The following is a 26,075-nucleotide window of genomic DNA, read 5'->3' as shown; positions in this document are numbered from 1 at the left end:
AACTTCAGCCTACTCTTCATCACTACTATATTGTGATCTGAGTCTATATCTGCTCCTGGGTACACCTTACAATCCAGTATCTGATTTCGGAATCTCTGTCTGACCATGATGTAATCTAGTTGAAATCTTCCCGTATCTCCCGGCCTTTTCCAAGTATACCTCCTCCTCTTGTGATTCTTGAACAGGGTATTCGCTATTACTAGCTGAAACTTGTTACAGAACTCAATTAGTCTTTCTCCTCTTTCATTCCTTGTCCCAAGCCCATATTCTCCTGTAACCTTTTCTTCTACTCCTTCCCCTACAACTGCATTCCAGTCGCCCATGACTATTAAATTTTCATCCCCCTTTACATACTGCATTACCCTTTCAATATCCTCATACACTTTCTCTATCTGTTAATCTTCAGCTTGCGACGTCGGCATGTATACCTGAACTATCGTTGTCGGTGTTGGTCTGCTGTCGATTCTGAATAGAGCAACCCGGTCACTGAACTGTTCACAGTAACACACCCTCTGCCCTACCTTCCTATTCATAATGAATCCTACACCTGTTATATCATTTTCTGCTGCTGTTGATATTACCCGATACTCATCTGACCAGAAATCCTTGTCTTCCTTCCACTTCACTTCACTGACCCCTGCTATATCTAGATTGAGCCTTTGCATTTCCCTTTTCAGATTTTCTAGTTTCCCTACCATGTTCAAGCTCCTGACATTCCACGCCCTGACTTGTAGAACGTTATCCTTTCATTGATTATTCAATCTTTTTCTCATGGTAACCTCCCCCTTGGCAGTCCCCTCCCAGAGATCCGAATGGGGGATTATTCCGGAATCTTTTGCCAATGGAGAGATCATCATGACACTTCTTCAAATACAGGCCACATGTCCCGTGGATACACGTTACGTGTCTTTAATGCAGTGGTTTCCATTGCCTTCTGCATCCTCATGTCGTTGATCATTCCTGATTCTTCCGCCTTTAGGGGCAATTTCCCACCCCTAGGACAAGAGAGTGCCCTGAACCTCTATCCGCTCCTGCGCCCTCTTTGACAAGGCCGTTGGCAGAATGAGGCTGACTTCTTATGCCGGAAGTCTTCGGCCGCCAATGCTGATTATTTATCAAAATTTAGGCAGTGGCGGGGATCGAACCCGGGACCGAAGACGTTTTGATTATAAATCAAAGACGCTACCCCTAGACCATGGGTACAGACAGACTTAGGTCTGTCTAAAAAGTATGTGACCTGTGAGTTTCCTGCAGTCGCTGCCTGTCGGTTGTTGAGTGAGGTGCTAAACAACATGTTCATCAGATTACAGATTCTCTCAAGATGACTGAACGTGTTGAGCAAAGATACTGCATCAAATTTTGTCAAAAGCTTGGTGATTCTCAAAGCAAAACAATTTGTAAGATTCAGCAGGTGTTTGGAGAAGGTGTGATGGGTGTAATACAAATTAAGGAGTGGTTCAACCAATTCAAAAATGGTCGCACATCAGCAGAGAGGGACCAGCATTCTGGCAGGCCTCAAACTGCTCAGAGTGCAGCTGTTGTTGAGAGGGTGCAAAATTTGGTGATGGCAGGTCGTTGTTTGACCATGCGGGAGATTGCCCAAGAGGTTGCAATTTTGTGTGATGATTTGAACCTGCACCGAGTGGCTGTGAAATTTGTGCCCAAGTTGTTGTTGCCGGAACAAAAAGACTTCAGTTTTGATGTTGCACAGGACGTTCTGGACACAACCAACACTGATCCTGGATTTCTGAACATCGTGATAACTGGAGATGAGTCATGGGTGTACGGGTATGACCCAGAAACAAAAAGACAGTCATCGAAACTGAAGTATCCAGAGTCTCCAAGGCTGTAGAAAGTGCGACAGGTGTGAAGCAAAATCAAGGTGATGCTGGCTGCCTTTTTTGATGTCCAGAAGGACAAACAGTGACAAAGGAGTACTATCAAGATGTTCTCCAGTGACTCTGTGACACAGTTTAGTGCAAAAGACCAGACATGTGGATGGTGAGAAACTGGCAACTGCATCACGACAATGCACCCGCACACTCCTTCCCTCTCATTGCCCCAAGCTTAGGCTGCTAGACTGTACTGTTGCCATTCATATTCACTGTTTACAACTTCTATTTAACATACAGTTTGTGTATTGTCATTTTGGTCTGAATAGGATAACAAAATTGTCATAATAGATTTCAAAGAATGTTCATACAATTATACCTAATCTAACAATCACTGTGAGATTGTCCAAATTGTTTCAAAAGGAATAGGGATATTTTGCATGTAGTTAAGTGAAAATGTATATTCTGTCAAACTTTTTTCTGTCAGACTCTCCAAACGTCTTTAAGGATTATAGATAGTCATATTTTCTGTAAGGACTGTAGGCACTGAAGTGGTTTAGGTGTATTGACCTCTTACGTTTTATGTGTAAATTCTTTTATATCTGTATGTGCATATAATCCACACATGTTCACTGTTTTTAGATTGTTCAACAAATAGCATCCAACATGTGGTATTCTTTGTATGATGTATGGTCTTGTGTATAACTTCTGCCATTTTTTGTTGAGCTTTATGTGTTTGCTCATGTCCAATCTGAAAAGTAGTTGTGCAACCTATTTCGTTACCATACTGTTTTTTCCTAGCTTGTGCCTTTGTATTCACCATTATTAAGGCTTGTCTAACATTTTCTTCTAACAGTTTCTCTCTCTCTCTCTCTCTCTCTCTCTCTCTCTCTCTCTCTCTCTCTGAAAATTTAGGTAAGGGCTTAACCCAGTCATCTATTTTATAATTCTCATACATTAATTCAATAGGTGTAAAACCTGTTAATGATTGTGCAAATTATTTACTATTTACTGGAAAGGCATCACATATTCAAACCACTTATTGTGTCTGTGTGGTGTATATATTCTGATAAACTTGTTAAACTCGTGAAGTATCCATTCTATTGGGACAGCCTCGGGATGAAATTTGGATACATAAATGTGTGATATGTTAAGACATCACAAATTCTTCCACTTCACACTTGTGAAGTTGGTTGCATTATCGTGAGAGTAGCTTTTAGTTTACCCACGCTCACAAAATATTCTCTCAAATTTCACTTGGTTGTAAGCCATGCCAATTGAATTTTAGTGGTATGTCTGCAGATATTTAGTAAACACATCATACAAGGCTATTATATATTTTCCCCCCTCCTTTTCCCATCAGAAAAGGTACTGTGCATCAATTGGTATGAGGTCAAGGGATTTTACTGGGATAATTGGATGTAATTTATTGAATTGTGGTATGTTTAAGTGTTTGGTATTTTGACAGATTACACATTCCTTGATGGCATATTGTACTCTACATTTAAGGTTAGGGAGATAGCAACACGTCATTATTTTCTGAGCACCTTGATTACACCATAGTGACCCCATGAGTTACACTTATACCACGTGATATTCAAATTGTTCGCACACTGCAGTGAGCATGTCTTCAGTTACAGCTTCCACAGTGCTGTATGTGATGTCTCAGTTCATTCATTGTTATTGGTAATGAATGCACATAAACAGTGTCTCTTATAAACCCCCACAAGAAATAATCACATACAGTCAGATCTGGTAACCTTGGTACAATGCAACCGATTGATCGTTCAGTAATCCTTTGATTTAAAAGTTCCCGCAATTCCAGATGCTAGTGTGACAGTGCCCCATCCTGTTGGATAATGAATTCATCCGTATCAGTCTCCAACAGCAGGTAAAGAAAGTTCTGAAGCATATCCAGGTTTGTGCTTCCTGCAACACTGTTCTCGACAAAGAAAAATAGGCCTTACACCTTTTCCTGTAAAACTGCAGAAAACACATGAAATTCTGGAAAGTCTCTCTCATTCTGTACAACTTCATGTGGTTGTTCTGTACCCTGTATTCTCATGTTTTGACAGTTTACCTTTCCATTTAAATGGAATGTCGCCTCATCACTAAACACAAAGTGTGGAAGGAAACTGTCATCCTCAATCTTGTCGAGAACGAAATTACAGAACTCCACATGTTGTTGTCATCTTCACGAAGAGCTTGCAGTAGCTGAATTTTGTGTAGTTTCATGTGTAAAGGTTAATGCACTGCATGCCAGATGGACATTGGGGGGGCATTTTGAGCTGCATGAGAAGTGGATTTCTGTGGACTCCTCGTGAAACTATGGCGGATGCATTAGACGTCTGTGTCAGACATTCGGGATGGCCCGTCGATTTGCTTTCACACAAACAACCTGTTGCTTGGAATTGTTCATGCCGTCATCATGCCCCATGCTGTAGCAGGTCCACATTATATCTAGTACAAGAGTCGAACTGAACAGTTATTACTGGCTCGCACTTTGCAAAACATAGACACCATTTTTATTAGAACTGAAGTGGGTGTCCACTGCTGCTACCTAGCAGGAACCATGTAAAACTTGAGTGTTTGCTCTTTCCAACAGTATGCTGTTCACATACATATCTCAAATAACATAATAGTTATGATTTTTTTAAATCAGACTATTCTTTTTGCTATACTCAGTATACACTTTGGGTAAACACACACACCAGTTACCAGATTGAGGCATTCAGTGATAAAACAAAACTCCAGTATGTAATTTATGTGTTCTCAAGTCTGCATTGTCAGTATTTGTTAGTTGTTGCCTTACCTTATTTCATCGCGTATCTTGCACTTGCAGTTGACTTCTATTTTTACACATTTTCGTGTAATAGTGCATTTATGTACCATTGTGCATGAGTAGAATCCTGTACTTCGTTTATTCATTTTCTATCATTTGTTTTATCTGCACATAGGTCATCTCACATATCAAATTCTTTGGCATACCTTGTGAAATAATTGTATATTAGCATCATGCCCCCCACTCTTGTTTTTGGTCAGTGCCAGGGGGTCTAGGCCATCCAATTGCCGTTTACTGTCTGGGAAGGCGGGTTGCTGCCAGTCCCATCAGTCACTTGTACAGTGTTTACAACATAATCAGTATTTTGACAGATTCTATTCTGCACATAATCGAGCGCGGGGTTTTGCTGATTTTAGTTCATGCCACTCCCATAGCTCATTTGTAGTCTGACTGCTCTCGTAAATGAGGTCAATCAAATCCACAACCATAAGAAAGTATTCTAGGTTATAAGTTGGCACAGTTACCAGTTTCCTATGAATTTTATTTGGGAAACCAGTCTTTAATATTCTCAAAACATCAACATGTGATATTGGATTGCTCCAGTATCTTGTCTTGTTAAAGTATTTTTCGAAATACAGGTGCAGTCTGACTTGTTTTACGTTAAGTGGTGTGGGTCAAAAACTGCCATTCATAGTCTTTCCTGGAGACCAGTATTTCTCTAGGAAAGCCTCTTCAAATTCTTCATATGTTTGACAACTGTGCATCACCTAGTTTGAAACCAACAACAAACTGAATCTTCTGCATTTCGGACCAGTGCCAGAGTAAAGCATTTCTAAAAGGCCTCACAAAGACAACAGGGCATGTTTTCTTGAATTTTTGTGAGAAGACTGTGAATTGTCTCTGTTTTATTAGACCTTTGTGTATTATGACTGAGAATTGGCCAGGCCTTATGTCATCAGATAGTGAAGCCATTCTGCACCTTTACAAAGATGGTAATGCTGTGTGTGATGATACTGGCACATACGGTTGATTGTTTGCAAACTATTCTTTTTCACTCTTGTCATAATCTTGCTTTTGTGAAACAGTGTTGGCATGACTACTGTCTAGTACTGATTTTCTATTTTAATTAGCTGCAGAATGCAGTTTGTTCAATTTGTCTCTTTCACTGATAGGTTTGTAATGAATCTTACCTTATATTACTTTCATATTGCTATCCATTTTAGTGAGAATTTTGTGTTCTCTTTTGTTTATGATCTTTTCAACCGTGTCAACATAAGTTTTTTGTTCCCTGGCATACTTCCCAGCGAGGGTAGAATTGCCGTCAAAGATGCTCACCTTAGCTCTCTCATGTAATCTTTTTACATCCTTATTGGTACGGTTGTACTCGGTTTTCAAAAAAGTTTGTTTTAAAGTCAGAAAACGTACATCTTGCAAGAGTTTTTGTACATCATCCAGTACATTTTACATGCTGACTCGATTTCAGATATGTGTGTTTGATTTGTTGTTCCCACCTGAGCTAAGTTCTGACGTGCACTTCGTAAACTACTGTGTGCTGTTGCAAGTTCCTCAACTTCATGTGTACTGTGATCTTGATCTTCATTCATACTAAAAAAATTCTTGTCCAGCTCATTGTACATATTAGTAAATTTTGTATCTAATTTATTAGTTGCATCTGACAACTGTATGTTAAAGTTAGACCAAAAAGTCATGACACTTTTGAACGACTCTGAAAACTTGCATACTAAGGTACTGAGTCCTTGATCTAAATTGCCAAGACCAGTAGACACATTAATGATTTTTGTACTGAAGTCTATATCCAGTCATATGGATTTCTGTAAGCATTGTTCCATGATTGATACCTGCAAATGATAATTGTGAAGTGTGTGTATGTGTGTCCATTCTGTTCACTCAACATGGAGCTCAAAAAATTTGGGGAGGCTTGCATCCCTCAACGATACAGATAGCCATACCGTAGGTGCAACCACAGTGGAGGGGTATCTGTTGAGAGCCCAGACAAACATGTGGTTCCTAAAGAGGGGGCAGCAGCCTTTTCAATAGTTGCACAGGCAACAGTCTGGATGATTGACTGACCTGACCTTGTAACACTAACCAAAACGGCCTTGCTGTGCTGGTACTGCGAATGGCTGAAAGCAAAGGGAAACTACAGCCGTAATTTTTACCGAGGGCATGCAGCTTTACTGTATGATTAAATGATGATGGCGTCCTCTTGGGTAAAATATTCCAGAGGTAAAATAGTCACCCATTCGGATCTCGGGGCAGGGACTACTCAAGAGGACGTCGTTATCAGGAGAAAGAAAACTGGCGTTCTACGGATCGGAGCGTGGAATGTCAGATCCCTTAATCGGGCAGGTAAGTTAGAAAATTTAAAAGGGAAATGGATAGGTTAAAGCTGGATATAGTGGAGTTCGGTGGCAGGAGGAACAAGACTTCTGGTCAGGTGAATACAGGGTTATAAATACAAAATCACATAGGGGTAATGCAGGAGTAGGTTTAATAATGAACAAAAAAATAGGAGTGCAGGTAAGCTACTACAAACAGCATAGTGAACGCATTATTCTTGCCAAGATAGACACAAAGCCCACACCTACTACAGTAGTACAAGTTTATATGCCAACTAGCTCTGCAGATGACGAAGAAATTGATGAAATGTATGATGAGATAAAAGAAATTATTCAGGTAGTGAAGGGAGACGAAAATTTAATAGTCATGGATGACTGGAATTCAACAGTAGGAAAAGGGAGAGAAGGAAACATAGTAGGTGAATATGGATTGGGGCTAAGAAATGCAAGAGGAAGCTGCCTGGTAGAATTTTGCACAGAGCATAACTTAATCATAGCTAACACTTGGTTCAAGAATCATGAAAGAAGGTTGTATACATGGAAGAAGCCTGGAGATACTAAAAGGTTTCAGATAGATTATATAATGGTAAGACAGAGATTTAGGAGCCAGATTTTAAATTGTAAGACATTTCCAGGGACAGATGTGGACTCTGACCATTGTAAGACATTTCCAGGGGCAGATGTGGACTCTGACCACAATCTATTGGTTATGAACTGTAGATTAAAGCTGAAGAAACTTCAAAAAGGTGGGAAATTAAGGAGATGGGACCTGGATAAACTGAAAGAACCAGAGGTTTTACAGAGTTTCAGGGAGAGCATAAGGGAACAATTGACAGGAATGGGGAAAAGAAATACAGTAGAAGAAGAGTGGGTAGCTTTGAGGAATGAAACAGTGAAAGCAGCAGAGGATCAAGTAGGTAAAAAGACGAGGGCTAGTAGAAATCCTTGGGTAACAGAAGAGATACTGAATTTAATTGATGAAAGGAGAAAATACAAAAATGCAGTAAGTGAAGCAGGCAAAAAGGAATACAAACATCTCAAAAGTGAGATTGACAGGAAGTGCAAAATGGCTAGAGGACAAATGTAAGGATATAGAGGCTTATCTCACGAGGGGTAGGATAGATACTGCCTACAGGAAAATTAGAGAGACCTTTAGAGAAAAGAGAAGCACTTGCATGAATATCAAGAGCTCACATGGAAACCCAGTTCTAAGCAAAGAAGGGAAAGCAGAAAGGTGGAAGGAGTATATAGAGGGTCTATACAGGGGCGATGTTCTTGAGGACAATATTATGGAAATGGAAGATGAAATGGGAGATATGATACTGTGCGAAGAGTTTGACAGAGCACTGAAAGACCTAAGTCGAAACAAGGCCCCGGGAGTAGACAACATTCCATTAGAACTACTGACAGCCTTGGGAGAGCCATTCGTGACAAAACTCTACCATATGGTGAGCAAGATGTATTAGACAGGCTAAATACCCTCAGAGTTCAAGAAGAATATAATAATTCCAATCCCAAAGAAAGCAGGTTTTGACAGATGTGAAAATTACTGATCTATCAGTTTAATAAGTGACAGCTGCAAAATACTAATGCAAATTCTTTACAGACGAATGGAAAAACTGGTAGAAGCTGACCTGAGGGAAGATCAATTTGGATTCCGTAAAAATGTTGGAACACATGAGGCAATACTGACCTTACGACTTATCTTAGAAAACAGATTAAGAAAAGGCAAACCTACGTTTCTAGCATTTGTAGACTTAGAGAAAGCTTTTGACAATGTTGACTGGAATACTCTTTCAAATTCTGAAGGTGGCAGGGGTAAAATACAGGGAGCGAAAGGCTATTTACAATTTGTACAGAAACCAGATGGCAGTTATAAGAGTCAAGGGACATGAAAGGGAAGCAGTGGTTGGGAAGGGAGTGAGACAGGTTTGTAGCCTCTCCCCAATGCTATTCAATCTGTATATTCAGCAAGCAGTAAAGGAAACAAAAGAAAAATTTGGAGTAGGTATTAAAATCCATGGAGAAGAAATAAAAACTTTGAGGTTCGCCGATGACATTGTAATTCTGTCAGAGACAGTGAAGGACTTGGAAGAACAGTTGAACGGAATGGACAGTGTCTTGAAAGGAGGGTTTAAGATGAACATCTACAAATGCAAAACGAGGATAATGGAATGTAGTCGAGTTAAGTCGGGTGATACTGAGGGAATTAGATTAGGAAATGAGACACTTAAAGTAGTAAAGGAGTTTTGCTATTTGGGAAGCAAAATAACTGATGATGGTCGAAGTAGAGTGTATATAAAATGTAGACTGGCAATGGCAAGGAAAGAATTTCTGAAGAAGAGAAATTTGTTAACATTGAGTATAGATTTAAGTGTCAGGAAGTCGTTTCTGAAAGTATTTGTATGGAGTGTATCCATGTATGGAAGTGAAACATGGACGATAAATACTTTAGACAAGAAGAGAATAGAAGCTTTTGAAATGTGGTGCTACTGAAGAATGCTGAAGATTAGATGGGTAGACCGCATAACTAATGAGGAGGTATTGAATAGAATTGGGGAGAAGAGGATTTTGTGGCACAACTTGACCAGAAGAAGGGATCGGTTAATAGGACATGTTCTGTGGCATCAAGGGATCACCAATTTAGTACTGGAGGGCAGCGTGGAAGGTAGAAATGTAGAGGGAGACCAAGAGATGAATACACTAAGCAGATTCAGAAGGATGTAGGCTGCAGTAGGTACTGGGAGATGAAGAAGCTTGCACAGGATTGAGTAGCATGGAGAGCTGCATCAAACCAGTCTCAGGACTGAAGACCACAACAACAACATGTCTGTTGCGTTTCTATCCAAATTATTTTGAAAAGAGACATCTCCTATTGAGGACAGTGAATTAACCTCATTGACATATTTTTGTCCATTTGTTGATGCTGAGTTCAGTTGTGTATTGTGTTCAACTGTGACTTTCCCACCTTGTTGTGATGCATTGTCATTTTCATTATCTAATACATTAGATTATGATTCAGTATTTTCATAATCACTACCATTAGCATTAATTTTCCCATTGACACTTCCATTTTGACTGACAATAAAAGGTACACACTGTGAATGACTTTTGAAATATAATATAAACTCAATAGTTAAAATTTCACTCATCATACATGTTTGCAACAGGATGGCTTCTCTTTATGTCACTGTTATGTGTATGAAATTCATTTGCTATTGCAATGAAAAATCATCTGTGCCATAAATATTGTCGCTTGCAAAAAAGATTTAAGCAGGTTAAGCATCAGGATATTGCTATTGCGGGCTGTGATCAATGGAATATTCTTGATCCTGCTTTGGTTGACATACTTCTGTTCACATTCTGCAAAGTTCAGTCACTTGTCTTTGTAGAAAATTTTCTTCAGTTTCCGTAATTTTGTCCCACTTTTACTGGTAATCCTTCTTTTCTCATTGTATCCTCGTTGTCGAATATCTTGAACAAAGACAGAATACAAGTAGTATTTCAACAATTAGTTACAATTAAATTACATTTTCTTATGATCAGGAGATTGTAGGATCTGATCTCTGTTTGGTTACCAGTGTGGTTACCAGTTACCATTGTAAATGTTTTGTGACCTTTGACTGTGAAGTTATAAATGGAAGTTAATGAAATGCTTTTATGGCTATCTGCTGACCAGACACCATCTAATATATCAAAATAAACTTTCTAGAAAAATCACTATTAAATGTTCTTAGTTGTATTTTCTTTTCAGTTGGAAACTTCACCACCTCTTTCTGCCGCAATGGTCGTCTCGAATAGAGTTGCCATATAAGTTGCTAATTGTTGACCGTGTCGCCTAATGAACAAACTCAATTTTGATATAGTGAGATGAACTGTTTGTCAAATAAATACACACACATTTTATTTAGATTAATTCAAAATTCAATATTATTAACAAAACTGCTGCAGTAGGAAGAGCGATAAAAATGTTATCCTCTCTTCATCAAGACACACCACGGACTCCTCGTCTTCTGTCAACTGGGATAAAAACAAGTCACATCTCTGTCATCTAACAGTATCTCTGCTGCAGTGCAGTGCTTCCTTTTTTATCTTATGTATACCTCTTTGGAAACATCTAACAAATGTCGCTACAGAAGTCGTTGCAGAATGGAAAAGCAACAATTGTACACCGGAGGACAGGCTTCTGGACCAGATGAGATACCTGTAAAATTCTACGGAGATTGTGTGATAGGCTTGTTTCCCTTCTAGCAGTAATATATCATAGGTCACTGGAGTAACAGTTGTTATGCAGTGACTGGAAGAAAGCACAAGTCATTCCAGTTTCAAGAAGTGTTACAATGCAGTTGCACATAGGCTTACATAGCTGATGTCAGTTTGTTGTAGACTTATGGAAGTTGTTTTGTGATCACAGATTGATGTTTTTCAAGAATGAAAGCCTCCTCTGTAAAAATCAACGCGTATTCCACAGAGACCTTAGAAAACCAAGCTTGATCTGTTCGTCTTTGAGATCCGCAGTGCTGTAGACAATGGCTCCCAGCTTGATGCCATGTTCCTTGAATTTAGGAAGGCTTTTGATAATGTGGAGCTATATCATTTAGTGAAAAAATGAGTTTATCAAATATCAAACCAGTTTATGACTGGATTCAAAACTTTCTTGCAGATTGAACTCAAAACTTCGCTTTTAATGAGCAAAATCCAGAGAGGTAAAGGGTATTTAAGGAATGTCTCCGTTACAGGTTACAGGTTATAGGATCATAACTGCTTACAATAGACATAAATGTTCTAGTGGATAACATCAAAAGTTCAAAGAGGCTGTTTATAGATGTTGCAGTTTTCTATAAGAAGGTAGCAACACCAGAGAACTGTAGGAAAACCTTCAGAGGAAGATAAATGTTGCAGGGACTGGCAGTTGACCCTTAATGTAGATAAATGTAACATCTTGTTCACACATATGAGAAGAAATCCCCTATTGTACAGTTACACTATTGGTGACAAATCGCTATAAACAGTAATTATTGTGAAATACATAGGAATGACCATCCAGAGCATCTTAAAATGGAATGACAACATGTAACTAGAGGCAGGAAGAGGAGACCAAAGTCTGAGATTCATATGAAGAATATTAAGGAAATGTTAAATCTCATAAGAAGTGGCTTACAAAACACTTGACTGATTCATGAGTTTTGTTCCTCTATCGGGAATACTTAGCAGGTAGGATTAATTGGAGAGAGGCAAGAACCAATGAGGAGCAGCAAATTTCATCTCGGAATTATTTAGCCAGAACGAGAGTATCACAGTGCTCTCTGGTGGCAAGTGCTGCAGGAGAGGGATTATGTATCGTGGGGAATTTACTATTCAGATTCCATGAAAATATGTTCTGGGAAGTGTTGGGCAATGTGTTACTTTCTCCCATATAAATCTCGCGAAATGACCACAGTGAGAAAAGTCAAGGAATTAGAGCTAATACAGAGGTTTACTGAGAATTATTCTTACCACAAGCCATTTGTAAAAGGACCGGGGAAAGGGGGACTGGACATTGGTACCACACACTGTTAGGTGTATACCAGTAAACTGCCATATACCAGTTAACTGCTGAGAGTCTTAGGATTAACAACTAAAAAAGGGCTTCTTTGGATGATCATGTGTGACAGGATACCTTGTTTTTGGCAAATCACTGCTTCCCTTCTCAACATTTGACCTGAGTGTAATTGCAAGGTGTGTAAGAAGAGTAATGAGACTGACAACATTGCAGGTTATCTGGCAGTGATGTGTTCTACTTGTGTAGACTGGTTTATTCCACCCTACCAGATGCTCAGTCATAGTTTCGGCTCTGTGCAGCATTCATGTGATTTTTTAGAGTGGCATCAGTGAAATTGTGTCTTTTTGTTGTGGTCACGGTTATAGAACAGTGCAATTTAGATCAAAGTTACACCATTAAATTTAACACAAGACTTGGGGAATCTGCAAGTGTGACCTTTGAAAAGTTGAAATAGGTCCACAGGGAGCATTCTGTATCAAGAGCACAAGTCCTTCACTGGCAGAAATTATTTCTGGAAGGCTGCGAACATGTTGGAGATGAACCTTGCCAAGGCAGACATCCAGCTTCAAAAACGGATGAAAATGTCAAATACATGCATGCTCTTGAGAGATCAAACAATTGTTCAACAATAAGGATGGTGGGTTAACTGTTACGCAAACACTTTCACCAAACATTGCATTTTGACCCAAGTTTTGCACATGTGAAAGGTTTGTGCCAAAAAACCTCACAACTGAGCAGGAGGACATCCAAAGACATGTGTGCATTGATCTCCTTAAGAGGATTGCCAATGACCACAAATCATTCAGTCATGTGATCACAGATGATTAATCCTGGATTTTTTTAGTACGATTCCGAGACAAAATGGCTAACTAAGGGCAAAGTGAGGAGTGCCACTCTGAGACATCTCCTTGACCAAAAATAACTCAAATGAGCAAGTCAAAGATCAAAACAATGCTGATTACATTTTTGGACAGTAGAAGTATCGTGCACAAAGAATTTGTTCCTCCAGAGCAAACAGTCAGCAAAGAGTTTTACAAAGATGCCCTTGAAAGGTTTAGAAAAATGGTGAATTGAGTGAGTCTAGACATCGCAGATAAGTAGGTATTGTATAACCTATGCCACATGACATCAAAAGGGATTCCTGTTGTTCAAAAGGGTCTCTATTCACCTGATCAGAGTCCTTCTGACTTCGTCTCTTACTGAAATTGAAAAATGTCTTAAAAGGACATAATTTTGGAAGTCTGGAGAACATTCAAAAGAATGTGACAGACAGGTCGAGGGCGCTACCATTTGACACCTTGCAGCACTGCTATCAAGACTGGGGATGACATCTTTGCCAGTGTGTAGCTACTGATGGGATCTACTTTGAAGGAGACAATATTGTTGTCTGGGAAAAAAAAACAACTTGGTAGATAAAAAAATCAATCTCATTACTTTTCTTACACACCTCATCTTACTCTTTCTCTTTTAACTTACACAGCAGCCAAATTTAATTTTTTTTTCTGACACTGAGAACATGATCAGCTTGGATCTGTATTGAAATATACTATCCATCGTATATATTCCTTTCCGCTTCTGATGTACTGTAACTTCTTAAACATCATTTACCGAGTGTTATTTACATAGGAATCCCAGATGATGCATTACTTTGTTCTAACAACAAAAACATGGCTCAAGCAGGCTGTATCTATTTATTGTCTCTGCTATTAGTTAATTTCAACCACCAGCACTTACCACATGCCTCAAGTTTCACATCATATTTGACTAAATAGCCAGTACATATGTAATGGCACACATCATTCTCATATGTGCGTGTAAGCTCAGATACAATACGTGACACAGAGTACACCACTGGATTGTATTTGTTTTCATTCTTAAAACATATTGAGCCTGTGTACCCTCACCAGAACAAAATGCTAAATTTTCGGTTAGATGCGGACAGTGACCAGCCATAGTAAAACTAATGAGCATATAACTAACTACCCAATTTATATTTTCTGAGTTGCCTTGATGATACAACAGTACAACAATGAACACAAATGATGCAACAAGTATGTCACACTGAAACATTCCATCAAGGAAACCCCGTGTAAGTGGGATATGGGCAAAAATGTGTTCCCCAAGATTTCTTCTCGATTCCTCATTAATAACATTAGTCTTACATGTAATTATAAGGTTGTATGTTGTGTTTTAAGATTAGCACATATGTACTTTCTCTTCATTCTTCTGTAATTTCTATCTCATGTTTACTACTGAACTGACGATGTATGCCATTTTAATTTTCTTCATAATGTGCTCCTAGTCCAACTAGTTCTCTGTAGCTGTCTTCATATAACAGTGGGGGAAAAGCTAGAAGTGAAACAAGCTAGGAAAAACCCATTCTCATCCCTTAATTCTGTTCATTAACTACTATAAAATAAGCATCCACATTTTAGTGGTGATGCAGTTGTTTCTTGCCTAGAATCACTCCCAGATAATGCACAAAGAGGTCTAAATGATGTAAGTAGCACCTAAACATGACCTTTGTGGGTAACAGTGTCCCCATAATCAAAAGGTTGTTTATTTTGTTTATTTCTGTCAGAAGTATGTGAAATGGTCAAACACTGTGTTCAACTCATTTCTACAAGTCAGGGCTATTGGCTGTATCACCAGTACTACCAACTATTAAGCTTGTTGAGAGCTTATTTCCAGACCTGGTTATCTGCTTAGATGAGATTACCACAAAATGAGTATGCTGCACAAATCAGTAAATTTGCACGATCATTTTACTGTCAACATACGAACTATTTAGTGCCGTTACGGCCACATGGATCAGCCAATATTTTCTATGACACAATCACCTAATCATCATTCCCTCATTCTTAGAGTTATACTGTAAAGTGAAGTGTGTGTACATTATTTTACTCACTTGTATTTTTTGTGGAATCTTCACAGTGACTGGAAGAATGCTGATAGGTACTGAAGCAATTAGAGGCTGTATTTGAAGGGTTGAGTTGAGATAGTTATTTTGCATCCGCATGAAATCCTGGGACAAAGCGTATTACAATCTTCTTATTATTTAACAGGAGATTGATGTTGATGGTGTTGCATATGATGGTATCATCCTATGCCTTGCAGTATCTGAACATGTGGAAAATGCTGGTGTCCATTCTGGTGATGCAACACTTGTTACACCACCTCAAGATATAAATCCTCAGACACTGTCTAAAATAATGAATATAGCGCGCTCGGTTGCTGGTTCTCTTGAGGTTACTGGACCATTTAACATGCAACTCATAGCAAAGGTATGCTTTTAAACATTTTGATCTTACATTCTTCCTATTCAGATTGTTGTTCATGGCTTAGTTTTGCTTTGTTTAATTTCAGGACAATGAGCTGAAAGTAATAGAATGCAATGTTAGAGTTTCAAGGTCATTTCCATTTGTATCTAAAACATTGGACTACGATTTTGTGGCCATGGCAACTCGAGTAATCATAGGAGAACAAGTAGAGCCTGTTGATGTGTTAAGAGGATGTGGCAAAGTTGGTGTCAAAGTGCCACAATTTTCCTTTTCCCGGTTGGCAGGTAGGAAACTTTAATGTAGACACAATAGAGAAGTAGAACTTTTGTTGCAACCATGGATTAGGAACTGTTAAAAGCTCAAGATTTAGTAACAAAGCTTCTCAGGCCTGTCATTTCAAATTTATTTAATTAGTAGCTCTGTCATTAATCTGCCATTCCATAAGCCGTATTTTTCACCTTTAAACATTTTTTTTACACAGTTTCTTCCCTTCCTGTGTCTATCATGTCAATTTCAGTAGAATATCTTCTTTATTCAGTCATGTAAAAAACAGAATCAAACTTTACAATGTTCTTAAAAGCAGGTAGAAATATACACTTTCGTTATAATAATGTTACTAGTTTGCAACTAGTTTAAGCCGCAATGGCCATTCTCAAACAATTTTGTGATCATGCAATATAGAACTATGCCATACATTTTGAAATAGCAATGTCTTTAAATTTGCATCTCCTATTTGTGTTGATTAAGAAATGCTATCTTGTTGTTTTGACAATTTGACATTTGAAACTAGTTATGAATTAATAAAATTAGTATAGAAAGTCTAAAAGTCATCTTCTAGTAAATTCATCACTGTGATAGTGCTGTCAAGAAAATTCTTAAAATGCTTTACATTCATCAGTATATTTTCGAAGGGTATTGTTGTATCATTCCCAGTTTTTCTTATATCCACTATTAATGACAATATTTTTAAACTGATGTGTCTTGCAGTATCTTTGAAAAAAAGTGCACTTGTATCAGCCCTACACACAACAAAAATTAAATGAATAGCTAGTGTCACTTAATGCAGTTTATTTGTTAAACTCTCATACTTAAATCTATTTTCAATCTTCTAAAGATGATAGAAGTGAAGAAACTAAAGACTGTATGTGTGTAGTGACACTTAAGTTACAGCAAAACAAAACTATGTTCAATGGAGGGAAAAACTACTTCTTTCAAAAATATTTGTTCTAGTTACACATTTTGCTCTGTTTATTCACTACAATAAATTGCTACATAAATGTCAAAGCATGTACAACTGGCTTTGTATCACAAAAAATTACATTATTTGTAAACTACGAAGACTACTTACGCCACACATGTTTTAACAGAGATGAATATCAGGTTGATTCTAGAGTCCCAATAAATATCAAAAAGTGAGACTGTTCAGCTGCATGTAGACTTCAAAGGCTACTGTTGTTAACTGCTCTTAAATCTTTTATGCAGATGTTGTATGGATCTATGAACTTCAGGCAGATGTTGCTATTGTTGTGGTCTTCTGTCCAAAGACTAGTTTGATGCAGCTCTCCATGTTACTGTGCAAGCTTCTCCAACTCTGAATAACTACTGCAACCTACATCCTTCTGAATCTGCTTGCTGTATTCATCTCTTGTTCACCTCTAAGATTTCTACCCCCCCCCCCCCCCCCCAACTTCCCCACCAATACTAAATTGGCTATTGCTTGATGTCTCCTTTGAGTTAAGCTGTGCCACAAATTTCTTGACTCCCCAATTCTATTCAGTACCTCCTCATTTGTTAAGTGATCTACCCATCTAATCTTTAGCATTCTTCTGTAGCACCACATTTCGAAAGTTTCTATTGTTTTCTCATCTGAACTGTTTAATGTCCATGTTTCACTTCCACATGTGGCTACAACTTGACAAATAGCTTCGGAAAAGACTTCCTAACACTTAAATCTATACTCGGTGTTAATAAATTTCTCTTCAATGGAAATGCGTTTATTGTCATTGCCAATCTATATTTTATATCCTCTTTACTTTTGTGTGTCTCATTTCCTGGTCTAATTCCTCCATCACCTGATTTAATTTGACTACATCCTATTATCCTTGTTTTGCTGCTGCTGCTGCTGCTGTTGTTGTTCATTTTACATCCTGCTTTCAAGACACTTCCATTCTGTTAAACTGCTCTTCCTAGTTATTTGCTGTCTCTGACAAAATTACAATGACATTGGTGGACCTCAAAGTTTTTATTTCTCCCCCCTGAACTTCAATTCCTACTCTAAATGTTTCTTCGGTTTCCTTTATTCCATGCTCAGTGACAGATGTAATAACAGTGCAGATAGGCTGCAACACTGTCTCACTCCCTTCTTAACCACTGCTTCCTTTTCATGACCCTCAACTCCTATAACTGTCATCTGGTTTCTGTACAAGTTCTAAATAGCCTTTCACTCCCAGTATTTTACCTCTGCTACCTTCATAATTTCAGAGAGAGTGTTCCAGTCAGTACTGTCAAAAGTTTTCTCTAAGTTTACAAATGCCTTTCTTTAACCTATAGTCTAAGAGAAGTTGTAGGGTCAGTGTTGCCTCACGTATTCCAACATTTTTACGGAATCCAAACTGATCTTCCCCGAGCTAAGCTTCTACCAGTTTTTCCATTCGTCTGTAAAGAATTTGTGTTAGTATTTTGCAGCCATGAGTTATTAAACTAATAGTTCAGTAGTTTTCACACCTGTCAGCAACTGATTTCTTTGGAACTGAAATTATTACATGCTTCTTGAAGTCCAAGGGTATTTAGCCCATCTCATACGTCTTGTGGCTGGCTCTGTCAAGGCTATCAGTAGTTCTGTCGGAATGTCAACAACTCCCAGGGCCTTGTTTCATCTCTGGTCTTTCAGTGCTCTGTCAAATTCTTCTTGCAGTATCATATCTCCCATCTCATTTTCAATCAAGTCCTCTTCCATTTCTGTAAAATATTGCCTTCCAGTTCTTCTCTCTTGTGTAGACCCTCTATATACTCCTTCCACCATTCAGCTTTCTCTTTTTGCTTAGGACTGGTTTTCCATCTGACCTATTGATATTCGTGCAGATGCTTCTCTGTTCTCCAAAGACCCTAGTGCTATATGCTTCTGAATCCTTACATTTGTGCAATTCATGCTTAGCTATTTTGCTCTTGCTGTCAGTCTCATTTTTTAGATGTCTGTATTCCTTCACCTGCTTCATTTACCTGTTTGATCCCCTGCTGCCTTCACTGTCATTTCCCAAAGCTACCCAATCATCTTCGTCCATATTCTTTTCCCCTGTTCTAGTCAGATATTGACTCATGCTCCCTCTGAATCTCTCAGTAACCTTTGGATGTTTTAACTTATGTAGATCCCATCTCCTTAATTTCATACCTTTTTGCAATTCCTTCAGTTTTAATCTATGGTTCATAACCAATAAATTGTGGTCAGAGTCCTCATCTGCGCCTGGAAATGTCTTACAATTTAAATTATGATTCTGGAATCTCTCTCTTACCAGTATATAATGAATTTGAAACCTTCTGTTGCCTCCAGGTCTGTTTCACATATACAGACAGCCTCCTTTCATCATTCTCAAACCAGGTGTAAATTATGATGATACTATTTTGCACACAAACAACATATTACTGGCACAGTATCATATCATTCGGAAAAAAGATCTTAAGGGAGCTGTTAAAGTTGTGTGCTGTCAATGCCATACAATAGTTCCATAGCTTCTTTATATGCATGCAGTGACAGGAATAGCAATAACTATTTTCAGTGTGGGTGATTGTAGTTTGTATAAAATACCAGTGACAGATTTATAATTTAGTTTATTGACCACACTGGAAAAGGCATATTTTGTACAAAATGAGATTTTCACTCTGCAGTGGAGTGTGCGCTGATATGAAACTTCATGGCAGATTAAAACTGTGTGCCGGACCGAGATTCGAACTTGGGACCTTTGCCTTTCGCGGGCAAGTGCTCTAACCAACTGAGCTACCCAAGCACGACTCACGCCCCGTCCACACAGCTTTACTTCTGCCAGTACCTCGTCTCCTGCCTTCCAAACTTTACAGAAGCTCTCCTGCGTTTGGTCCAGCGCACAGTTTTAATCTGCCAGGAAGTTTCATATTTTGTACAATCTTTCATTCAGAATGCCGATTAGAAACTGTAAATTAATATTAGCCTGGACTTGTGTTAACTTATTCCTAGTAACCTGTGTGTATGTATTTTTAACTTTAATTTAAATATTTAAGTGTATGCAGAGGTCAGGTGCCTTGACAGAATGTGTTGTTGTATTTCAGGTGCAGATGTTATGTTGGGTGTTGAGATGGCTTCAACTGGGGAAGTGGCTTGCTTTGGTGAAAACAGATATGAGGCATACTTGAAAGCCATGCTGAGCACTGGGTTCCAAATCCCTAAGAATGCAATACTTCTTTCTGTGGGCAGCTTCAAGGTATTATTTGTCAAACAAAAGTGCCAAGTTCCAGGTTCTTGACTCTGATTTCACAAAACAGAAATTGGCAACAGAAGTCAGGATTGTATAAATGAAATGGTGAAATACACTCTTGTTGCCTCGCAAATAAAATTGCACTGCGTTCAGCAGAAATGACTAACAATGCAATTAAGACTTGTGTGCTACTTAAACTGCAATTGTTTGCATCTAAACTTGAGTTTCAGTAAGTCTTTATTAATGGTACACCTACATTAGTTTTCGTCAGCAGCTACTTTCCTTGTCCTTGTGAACTGTTGACAAGTTTCATAGTTGAGCTGTAGTAAGCAGTATCAATATGTTCCTGTCTGCCGCTCGACTGTTACAGGCTAATACTTCCCTCAGAGGACAATCAGAGTAAATTATTGCCTGTCCCAGTAACAAAATTTGCTAAGGGTCCATGGTGCAGGAAATATACACAAAGTGAAAATGATCCGGTTTGAACAGTATTAAATGAGGGTATCCTTAGTTCCTTTCAATGAGAGAAAATTCTCTTTTAATTTTTAAATTTTTGTAGATAAATTCCTGTGTGCTTAGCTCTGAGTTATTGTTTTTAACTAATAAGTTGCCATATGTTATTTAACTTAAATGTTCTCAAATTTTTGACCAAGGTTCATTTCAGTGCTACAAGTGTTCCTTTCCTGCAGTACTATAACAACAAAACATGAGAAGTCTTCCAGACATAAACACACAGTCAGCATTATGAAACTGATAAGTAACATCCATGAACAATTTCTACATTTGGTCTCATGCATGTGTGCGCGAGCTCTTACAGGTGTGCACATGTACGCGCGTGCGCACCCTCCTTAACCATGCTTCAGTTAAACCGGATCCACATTCATCCTTCAGACTTTTTATGTTCCTTGACTATTTTCCTTTATTCCTAGCCATAAGAACTCAGGATAAAACTCCATTTATTATTAAAATCTTGACTATAATACAGGGAAACATTCCACGTGGGAAAAATATATCTAAAAACAAAGATAATGAGACTTACCAAACAAAAGCGCTGGCAGGTCGATAGACACACAAACAAACACAAACATACACACAAAATTCTAGCTTTCGCAACCAACGGTTGCTTCATCAGGAAAGAGGGAAGGAGAGGGAAAGACGAAAGGATGTGGGTTTTAAGGGAGAGGGTAAGGAGTCATTCCAATCCCGGGAGCGGAAAGACTTACCTTAGGGGGGAAAAAGGACAGGTATACACTCGCATACACACATATATCCATCCGCACATACACAGACACAAGCAGACTGCTTGTGTCTGTGTATGTGTGGATGGATATGTGAGTGTATACCTGTCCTTTTCCCCTCCTAAGGTAAGTCTTTCCGCTCCCGGGATTGGAATGACTCCTTACCCTCTCCCTTAAAACCCACATCCTTTCGTCTTTCCCTCTCCTTCCCTCTTTCCTGATGAAGCAACCGTTGGTTGCGAAAGCTAGAATTTTGTGTGTATGCTTGTATTTGTTTGTGTGTCTATCGACCCGCCAGCGCTTTTGTTTGTGTGTCTATCGACCCGCCAGCGCTTTTGTTTGTGTGTCTATCGACCCGCCAGCGCTTTTGTTTGTGTGTCTATCGACCCGCCAGCGCTTTTGTTTGTGTGTCTATCGACCCGCCAGCGCTTTTGTTTGTGTGTCTATCGACCCGCCAGCGCTTTTGTTTGTGTGTCTATCGACCCGCCAGCGCTTTTGTTTGGTAAGTCTCATTATCTTTATAAAATCTTGACTAGTTTGTCAAAGATTGTGCCTCCTCTCCTCCCTGCCCCTACCTTCATTTCCAGTTATCTGAATTGTTCCACGTAAAATTGTTTGCAAGAATGTTTTCAAATGTTATATGAACTGAGTAAAGCAGAGAGAATTCTGTGAATAATAGCTGCACTTCATTGAATTTGAAGGAACTATGATAACAAACACAAAAATAAGTGTAAATGAACTAATCTGTTTATTTTCGAGTATTTACAATAGAGAAACAATAGTCTATATTTATTTTCAGCACAAAATGGAGCTATTACCCAGTGTCCAGGCTCTCCAGAATATGGGTTACAAACTCTATGCTAGTATGGGAACAGCTGACTTCTACATGGAACATGGTGTAGATGTAAGTACAAATGATCATATTTAAAAAATAATTATATAGTAATGATTTAATGAGATTCTTATGATACTAAGTCCTACTAATTACTTTTGTCACTGTATTTGAGTTCTTGGCAAAAGTGCACAGTTCTCTCTGAAATAACAGTACACAGTTAAAGGCTAATATAAATTATAAATGGAATACAGTGACTACATTCTAAGCCTATAAAAACACTTTTCTTGGACTCTAGCATATATGTGAGCTACTATCCTATTAGGAAGTAATGAATTCTGTAAACAAAATAAATTTCTAAATTAATGTTGTTAGAACTGAAGAAGGTATTTTTTTTATGAACAAATGAGTGTGTCATAAAGCACAAACATTTGGAGATTTTCATACTGTCATTTTCCTCTGTTGGATTGCTTGCCTACAATATTACAAAATTATCACAGATTATTTACTGCATAGGCAATACCACTAACAGGACAGAGGGGAATTTTTTTAAATATAACAATTGTAAAACATCTTAACATAGATGTCAAGAAAAAATTGCCAATAGTTCAGATTTCTACAGATCAATGGATTCAGAAACATCGTTTGGTAGTTCAATTGATACAACACGCTTTGGTCTTTGATGCACATCTACAATTGTTATCTCCTGTGTTGTCCGTCTTCTTGTGAATGTTGGTGACTTGTCTGTGCTACTTTCATTAGGTGGTTTAGTGGTAGGCCACAGTAGCTTCAGGCTGTATCTCTCACTAGCTCTCGTGGCCTGTTGTGCTGACTTGATCTGTGTCATAAGCATTTCAATATCTGTCTTGTTAGCTGCTGGTTGTTCTGCAAGCAGTCTTGTAAGCCGTTCAGCATGTTTGAGATAAAATATAGCCTGCTGATGTGATCTGTATTTGTTGCTGTAGTTGGCCATCTCAATAAAATGAGGGATGAATAACTCCAGTACTAATTTACTCCTCATTGGATCATTCTTTTGAGGATGTATCTGCAAAAAAATAAATGAATAAAAATTAGTTTTAGGTTGAGGGTACATAAGTCCTTCATATTATGAAATGAGCATCTGAAATAGCATTAAAATTTGTGAAGTGTCTTTGTGAGTGATTATTACAGGTTATTGGGATATAGTTGCAGAAGACATCAAAGCAGTGAATATGAGCGCTTTCATATATTTAGAAATTCTGATATTATAAATTATCTCAGATAAAAAAAACTAATAATTTGCTAATCAGTATGATATATACAGTGACAGCTGCTGAAAACATGTCACAGTCACCTAGACCTTATACACAGAGTAAGATTTAAATGTGAGTGCTATTTTGTCAAAATCTGACACAGGCTGCTGCTGTGTAAAGAGCAAATTAATTACATAGGCCAACAATGGAAAAACTTTTTTGCTGAAAATACCTTATTCTTGTGGTTTTTTTAGGGTGGAAAATCCAAATATGATGCTTAAAAAACTGTACCACCCACCACTTCTTCACATTTTACAGTTAAATTTATTATATTAAGTGATTTTTTAAAAGAATTTAACAGCTTTTATATAGTTAAAATAATTTAAAAAGGAGATGTAATGAATGTAGATGACATTGGTAGCACTGCTGAAAAACATTTGCTAGCTAAAAAAGGTCGATTCTATATTTGTGCTGGCCGCTGTGGCTGAGAGATTCTAGGTGCTTCAGTCCGGAACTGCGCTGCTGCTACGGTCGCAGTTTCAAATCCTGCCTCGGGCATGGATGTGTGTGCTGTCCTTAGGTTAGTTAGGTTTAAGTAGTTCTAAGTCTAGGAGACTGATGACCCCGGATGTTAGGTCCCATAGTGCTTAGAGCCATTTGAACCATCTATTTTTGTGTTAACAGATGGTGTTTTGTTCACTGTCAACCAAACATCACTTTGCTGTTTCCTGTACATGTGCTCAGTATGATGTCTAATCGTGGTTGTAAAAACTCTGCTTTTGTGGTGAATTTGTGATTAAAAAACGCCAAAGAAACATTACAGACTTCGTGAAAAAGGTTACACTTTTTATCTAAACTTGGTGATAAAGATAAATCTTGGGCGCCGCTTAAGGTATGTTATGTGTGTGTTCAAGATCTGAGAAAATGGTCCAAAAAGGAGAAAAAAGCCTTTAGATCTGTTGTTCCTATGATATGGAAGGAGCCGAGAAATAATTCTGATGATATCTACTTTTGCAGTGTTGATATTACTGGTCATAATTCGGAAAACAAGAAGGTAATAAGCTATCTTAACGTTCCGTCTGCCATCCGACAAGTAGGGCATGGTGTAGATTTGCCGGTTCCTGAACCACCAGATGTCTTAAATTCTATTCCAACAAAAGTATTTTCTGATGTGCAGTGTGATTTAAATGAACCAGATGATGAATTCCATTGTAATACAGAAAGTCTAGAGCACAAATTGGTTACTCAAAGCGTAACGATTTGGTTAGGGATCTGGGCTTAACGAAAGAAAAAGCTGAACTGCTTGGCTGTAGATTGAAGGAAAGGAACTTATTGGCAGTAGGAACCAGCATAGACATGTACAGAAAGAGAGAGAGCAGCAATTTTCCAATATTCTCAACAAGATTTAGTTTACTGCTCAGACATTCCCAGTCTCATGAATGAGTTTGGTATTGAATACGAAAAGGAAGACTGGAGGCTGTTTATTGATTCATCCAAAACTAGTTCAAAGGCTGGTAAAATGTATGAATCTATACCTGTTAGACATTCTGTACATACGAAAGAAAGCTATTAAAACCTAGAAATAGTGCTAAATAAAATAGGGTATTTTGCTCATGATTGGACGATATGTGGTGATCTAAAAGTAACATGCATGTTCCTTGTCAGCAAGGTGGCGTTACCAAATTTCCATATTTCTTGTGTGATGGGACAGTAGGGCTAGGGATCACCACTGGTGCAGAAAGAACTTGCCTGTGAGGGAGTCTTTAAAACCTGGTGCGAAGAATATTCTATGCAAAAACCTTGTAGATCTAAAAAACATACTCCTAGCACCTCTACATATAAAGTTAGGCCTGATGAAACACTTTGTAATGGGTTTGCTTAAAGATGGACCATGTTTTAAGTATCTCTGCCAAAAGTTTCCACACCTTTCAGAAGCTAAATTAAAAGAAGACGTGTTAGTCAGACTTGACATTAGAAAATTGATGTTTGATGTTAACTTTGAAACCACACTGACCTTAAATGAGAAAGAAGCATGGGTATCATTCAAGCAAGTTGTTACAAAGTTCTTAGGGCATGAAAGAGACCCAGAATATGTTTCTCTTGCAGCCAAAATGTTAAAGAAGTTTAAAACTTTAGGGTGTTTAATGAGCCTGAAAGTTCACTTTTTGAACAGTCACCTTGATTACTTCCCAGACAATATAGGAGATGTTAGCGAGGAGCAAGAAGAGCATTTTTCACCAGGACATTAAAGTGATGGTAAAAGGCTACCAAGGCCACTGGAACACCAACATGATGGACTACTGTTTGTCACTTCACCAAAAAGTTCAGCAAGTGACTCATTATAGAAAAAACTACACAAGAAGCTTCAAAGAAAAAGAGAGAGAAAATACAAACCACTTCCAGCTGACAAGTGAAACCTCTATTACCACATATCATTGTTTTAAGTAGCTTACTTAAAATACAAATCATTCTTATGTTGTAACAAAGCATTTCATTAATTTCCCCATTTACCCTACAGCACAGTATTTTTA

At 38.2% G+C, this 26,075-nt stretch overlaps 1 protein-coding gene across 1 annotated transcript in view; it reads left to right on the top strand.

Moving 5' to 3' along the window:
- The window catches only part of LOC124747733 (CAD protein), a 527,676-nt gene that overhangs the window by 216,338 nt on the left and 285,263 nt on the right, over positions 1-26,075 (top strand). Inside the window, exons 16-19 of the mRNA XM_047248953.1 lie at positions 15,582-15,800; positions 15,883-16,081; positions 20,097-20,248; positions 22,280-22,384. Of these exons, the coding sequence (XP_047104909.1) occupies positions 15,582-15,800; positions 15,883-16,081; positions 20,097-20,248; positions 22,280-22,384 (675 nt within the window). The remainder of the gene's footprint in view (positions 1-15,581; positions 15,801-15,882; positions 16,082-20,096; positions 20,249-22,279; positions 22,385-26,075) is intronic.

This window comes from Schistocerca piceifrons, chromosome 1 (genome assembly GCF_021461385.2).
Source record: "Schistocerca piceifrons isolate TAMUIC-IGC-003096 chromosome 1, iqSchPice1.1, whole genome shotgun sequence".
NCBI classification, from domain to species: Eukaryota; Metazoa; Arthropoda; class Insecta; order Orthoptera; family Acrididae; genus Schistocerca; species Schistocerca piceifrons.
This window is presented reverse-complemented; position numbering and strand designations above follow the sequence as displayed.